The sequence below is a fragment of the Bos taurus genome, chromosome 22 (assembly GCF_002263795.3).
Source record: "Bos taurus isolate L1 Dominette 01449 registration number 42190680 breed Hereford chromosome 22, ARS-UCD2.0, whole genome shotgun sequence".
In the NCBI taxonomy this organism is placed as follows: Eukaryota; Metazoa; Chordata; class Mammalia; order Artiodactyla; family Bovidae; genus Bos; species Bos taurus.
The window spans coordinates 49,073,886-49,079,622 of record NC_037349.1 but is presented as its reverse complement, the minus strand read 5'-3'; the positions used below and the strand labels follow the sequence as shown (position 1 = coordinate 49,079,622).

The window sequence follows — 5,737 nt, the reverse complement described above, 5'->3', positions numbered from 1 at the left end:
AAACAAACTTGTATTTTGTTTAAGCTGCTGGTTTTCAGGTTTCTGTTCCTAAGAGCCCAATACAATTCCTAACTATTATGGAAGTTATTTAAGTAATTTTCATCCTTCTATTATTTATACTAAAGTTATTTTTTAATGTTTTTACTGTGGAAATGTTCAAACATATCTCAGAATGAGACAGAGTAGTCATCATTCCAACAGCAATTACCAATTCATAGCCAAACATCTTTCATTGATACCTCCCACTTTCCCCTCCGGGGTTGGATCTTGCAGGTGGTTCTGCCTGCTCTTGTGGAAATCATGTTTTCAACCCACCCCGAATAGATAATCCTACTGTGTCCTCCACCCACAGACCTAAATTCACCTTCTGATACCCGTGGTCCCTGCCTTGGCCTTGGATGGTAAGGTCCCCACAGTCTGTGGCTTCTTGTCTCTGTCCTAGGCCCCTTTGTGATATCTTGCCTCTCCCATCTTGGGGTCCGGGACTCTTGGCTCTTTCCCAGTCCCATAAGGAGTATACAGGGCTCAGTGAGGACAGCCCTCAGACCCACTCCTTCAGTACTTTCCTTGGCTTTTTGTTTTTGGCTGCACCACACTACTCGCAGGATCTCAGTTTCCTGGCCAGGGATTGAACCCGGACCACAGAAGTAAAAGCCTAGAATCCTAACCACTAGGCCACCAGGGAACTCTCCCTTCTTTGGCATGTACTACTTTTGCCTCTGAATCATACAGCCTCCCCCAGGCTCCCCTGTGTCTCCTGGGGTAACCTGAGAGGAGGGGCCGAGGGCAGGATCTGGCTGCAGGCTGCAGTGGTACCTGAGCCCCTTCACACTCCTCTATCTCAAGCCTCTGAATGGACTTTTGTCTCTTCCTGTATGGCTGGAACTTTCTCTGTGGGCCCTGTGCTCCACCTCCTTTCACTGTCAACATCTATCACCCTCTTTAGGGATATACTCTATCCGAAGTTCTTTGTTCTGAACAGTTTATATGAAAGCTCAGCTTGTGAGTGCCCAGAAAACAAATTTTCTTCTCAACTCAGTCCAGCCCTTCTACATCTTAAGTGCTTATTTCCAGACTACTAACTTTTGGCAGACCTGAACAAACGAGTTTTAGAAACAAAGCTGAACAAAGACTAAGCAGCATCCACCTGGCGAAATGGGAGTGGTGGGATAGTGGTCAGAACCAGTCCTCCTGTAAAGTGTGTGAATGTGTGTGAGTGATCAGGGGGATGTGGGCCGGTCCACTCAAGCTCCTGGGCATGCATGGCAGTGGCTGTGGCATCTCATTTTGGGTTTGGCATGTGGGACAGAGAAAGACGAAAATTTAGGATGGAGACCCTGGAGTGATGGGATCGGAACTGAGGTTGGTGATGCATCAGGTGAGGGGCTGGAGAGCATGGAGTGGGCATTGTGGGGCAAGGAGACTAGCTGTAACGTGGGAGTCCTTTTCCAGGGCAGGAGGGGACTGGTAGGGGATGGGCTTTCACTTACTGAACTACCTTCTTAGAGGCCCAGGAGGCTGGACCAGTCTGAGGATCAGTAGATTTCTTTGTTGATCAGGCCTGGGTTACATATCTCTTGGGGCCACCATGTCACCTGAGGAAGGAGCATGTGTGGGGACACCACGTCCCCCAGAATGCTCTTTGGCCCACACCTGCCCCTTAGCCGCAATCATGCTCCTCCCATTCCTGCTTCTGTTGTTTCAGTGTATTCTCAGGAAGAGCTCCTATGCAGCTCAGTCCTCAGTGATGGTGGAGAAGAGAAGAGAGCGTTCTGAGAGGTCTGCCGGTAAGAAGTCCCACCTGTGGTCTCATCCTTGCTAAGGAGGGAAGGATGGTTCCACTAATCCAGGCAGCTAGCCACAGACCTTGCTGCTAAAAGAGCTTCTCTCCTGACTCCTGTTCTGTGCTTCATTCCTCTGCTTGGAGCTCTCTCATGCCCAACACCTACAGGGTTAGACCATCCCTGGCTTCTCAAGACCCCTGGTCTTTGAAGGGACTCTTGCAGTGGTGGTGAAGACTTTGGATGAAATTTGGCCTTCTTGGACTGCCCCACAGTCTCCATTACTGACACCTGTGTGGTGCCATCTTCCTGGGATACTGTCTACCTGGAACTAGAGGCCTAGCTTACTTTCCCCAATAGCCTTTCCCCATCTCAGACCCCAGCTGTCTGGAGGTGCTGGATCTTCCTGCTTCCACAGGTTTTTGACCCAGGGTAGCTCTGCCTCTAGATCCCTGTTTTACTGTGCATGCTTAGCTCATCAGAGAGCAGAAAACCTTGATTTCCTTGAGCCCACTGAGTGTAAAGCTGGGAATTCTACATGACCATCTGCAGATGGGACCACGCGAGCTGAGTAGGGGACTGTAACCTGGGCTGGGAAGGACTTAATTCATCAGTTTTCACATTGTGGATGCATACTGAATTTCAGTGCCCAGGCCACTCCCCAGCCCAGATAAAGCAGAATCTCTGGGTGAGCCTAGGCATCAGGGCATTCCAGTATCTTAGGGGATTCCAGTGCCTATTGTAGACTGTAAATCAGAGAGTTAAACTCTTGCTAGCGTAGATTTGAAACACCTCTCACTGCAGGGGTGAATGCCTCACAGGCTAAGCCATGCAGAATTCCTGCCATGTTCCGTTTGTAGACCTAACCAGTTTCCTACCACTCACCACTGCCAGTAAGGAGGAGAAAGCTGTGTTGAAGCTCCTAAAAAGGGCCCTTGGAAGAGTGAGGAACCTAGCTGCATCATTGACACTTGCTGCTACTGGAGGTGATGGATGTTGAACTGAACCCTGAATCCTCATATCTGTCACAGCTGTTCTAGGGACACCCTGCCCTGAATCCCGAACACACACACAGGCACTGAGCCCTGGGTGAGGGAGAACCTTACCCAGCTGCGAGGCCCATGAAAACCTCTGGCTTCTGTACACCTCCCCAGCTGGTCCTCCCATCCCTTGTGCAAGGCCACCCTTCGCAAAATCCTAGGGAGGGTCATGGACCTCAGACTCCTGGGATGCAGGTTCAGACAAGTATCACACCTGACATAGGGTGAGAGTGACAGACTTGGGCATGTTTGACAAAGCAGAGACTGAGAGAGCATATTCAGAGATGATTGAGACATAAATGCCGAGAGATAATAAGAGCCTCAGCAAAGCATAGACACATCAGCACCCACTCAAGGCAGGCTCAGCAGAGGATGTGGTAGTTTGTGAAAGGGTTGGGGGAGAGAGGGAATCTTGAGGGAAGGCCAGCTCAGCTGCTTCTGAGGATGTGATAAGGTTTAGAAGCTGTATCCCCAAGCTAACAACCGCTGATGGCAGAGGGATAGCCCTCCTGCCTGCTCATCCCTATTCTTCCTCTGCTTGTTTATCCACTCCAATCCTCAGGCTCTCTCTGCGCCCCCGACACCAACTCCATGCTTGGTTCTCCCAGGAAGTGGCCAGCACAAGGTGGGGTTGGGGGGTGGGGAGGCATGTCTCTCAGCCTCTGGGGAGGGAGGCAGCAGGCACAGCTGCAGCCTCTCTGCTTCTGCCCTGGCCTTCCCCAGGGGCTGGCTTTACCTGGCTGTCCCCCATTGAGGCACAGCGCCTGTCCTGCTGCTGCTCAGCTGGGGGTACCCTGTCCTCCTGGCTCACTGCCAAGCTCTGTGCCGGCCCTGAGGGCCCTGCTGATCAGAAGCCTGTGGAATCCTGCCCTTCCCAGCTGGCTCTGACTGCAGCCAGTCCTAATCTGAATGGAAGTGGCTTGGTAGGGGCTGCAGAAGAGTAAAGCCCAGTGCCTACCCAAATTGTGGTGGGAGCTGGGATCAGGCTGGCTCAAGTATCAGAGCCAGCCCTGAGCTCTGAGCTTTCTTTTGGGTACAAGATTGGTCAGGTTTACTTTAGGAGCAAGGGCCTAGTGTGAGTTGTCCTGGGACAGGCTTTAGACTATGTCAGGAAATCATTGTTTTGGAGGGTGGAGGCAGGAAGATAAGGGGCTGATCCCTCTTCTGTGGATCTGATTTCCAAAGGGCAAGACCATGGTCAGTAAATGTCTTTATTGGAAGAGAGATCCAGTCTCCTTGGCTCTGCCAGCACCCTAGGTCATGAGGATTTCGATGTCGAGCTCTAGCCGGCTGGCCCTGACCTCATAGCGGCCCCGGATCAGGCCTCGGGTTTGGCTGGCATGCCAGCGCCAGTGAGACTGGATGATGCAGGCTGCTTGGCGTGCCTGGAGAAACCGTCTGCGGGCCTGCCACATGCGAACCTGTGCCTGCACCTTCACCACTGCCCATTCCTGGCAGGTGTAGAGTCTTAGTGCCAGGCGCCGTCTTTGCTCCAGCATCTTGGCCTGCATCGACCTCCACCAGCACTGGATGACCCAGGCCCTGAGTGCTGCATGCAGTAACGTCCGGCGTACCATGTTGCCACGCCACCATGACTGAATCTTTATGGCTGCCTTCTCTAACTGATTGGGGGAAGGAAGAACATGGAGATGCTCAGTGGGGTACCCTCCCATTCCTAACCCCACCTCTGGTGCTGGGAGGAAAGGGGGCATGGCCCAGGTAGCCCTGGCCTCTTATTTCTGGGCCCCATCCATCTTATTTCCAAACCCTACTCACCTTTAGACACTGCTCATTATCCTCTGGACAGATCCCTTCTGTATGAGCCTCACTCACATTTTGTGTGTCCATGGCCCTGGTCTTTAGAGTCCACTCATCTATCAGTTAGGCCACCCTAGTCTGTAGCCCCGCCTTCAACTGTTAGACACCCCATCACTAGACTCCGCCCACCTGCACACAAGTCTCCCCTCATTAGGTCCTGTTCACCCACATTTCACCCACATCTCTTTCTCGTCTTCTTTTGTTTGTATCTTCTTATGGATTGACCAGCCACCTTATTTACTGATACCTGTAACTTTAGGGGGGCTGTCATTATTTCTTGCTTCCAGTTTATTTCTCAGACTCAGCTGGTGTCTGAAGCCTTGCTCTTTCTACACCTTCCAGCCACTTATTTCCGGTCCTGCTGGTGTCAGTGGAGAGAAAGATTCATTCAGCTTTCCTTCAAGTAAGGGATTACACACACACTCGTCACCAGTGTGGGTTTCTGGAAGCCTAAGTGTCAGGGTCTTTGGGAGGGACCTGAGCAGTGTGTTCATGGGCTAGTATGTGTTTTGTTAAATTTGTGGAAGCAAGATACTTTATCTGCGGTTGGAGAGGGCCTCTGTCTCCCCTTCTCTAACCCCTTTGTCACCCTTTTCCTGTCAGGTGCCATGGGATGGCCGCAGTTTATTTTGGAATGTGACTAAGGGGAAGCTGAGTTGGGATATACTTAGTATGGGTTAATGTGATAGATTTATGTGGTTCACAGTCACCCCTGGGAACAGGTAAATTCTTGTTAGACATTCTGCTAGCAATGACTTCCCAGGAGTTTTCCTACCAGTTACAACATCCATTCACCTGTGTCATGCTTTGATATGGGGACAGAAGTGCAGCTACAGTGATGTGGACACTCCCTGCAGTGCCTGGCACCAGAAGTGTAAGTACAGTGGAGGAAAAGCAAGGTTTGAAAAGTTTGAAGACAAAAACTGGTCCGTAGAAAATTCTTACTGTTTTTAGACACGTAAAATCCTAAGTAGTAGATTCTGTTTTCATTGATGGCCTGATTAAAATTGAAGTTCTGTCTTGTCAAAAATATAATATTTGACAATGCAGTGAGACGGTTATAAATATTCCAAGCTTTTTTTTTTTTTCTGTTTTGGT

General features: G+C 50.6%; 1 protein-coding gene across 1 annotated transcript; it reads right to left on the bottom strand.

The window, feature by feature from the left end:
- Nucleotides 1-4,018: 4,018 nt before the first annotated feature.
- Nucleotides 4,019-5,056, bottom strand: IQCF6 (IQ motif containing F6). The gene is made up of 2 exons (XM_024983249.2): nucleotides 4,598-5,056; nucleotides 4,019-4,443 (listed from the first exon to the last, which is right to left on the bottom strand). Exons 1-2 carry the CDS (start codon nucleotides 4,667-4,669, stop codon nucleotides 4,075-4,077), a joined length of 441 nt encoding a protein of 146 aa, XP_024839017.2. The 5' UTR covers nucleotides 4,670-5,056; the 3' UTR covers nucleotides 4,019-4,074.
- Nucleotides 5,057-5,737: the final 681 nt, after the last annotated feature.

Coding starts and splice junctions, on each gene's coding strand:
- IQCF6 (XM_024983249.2), bottom strand. CDS start 4,669: ATGGACACACAAAATGTGAGTGAGGCTCATACAGAAGGGATCTGTCCA. Junction 4,444..4,597: donor ATAATGAGCAGTGTCTAAAG/GTGAGTAGGGTT, acceptor TCCCCCAATCAG/TTAGAGAAGGCAGCCATAAA.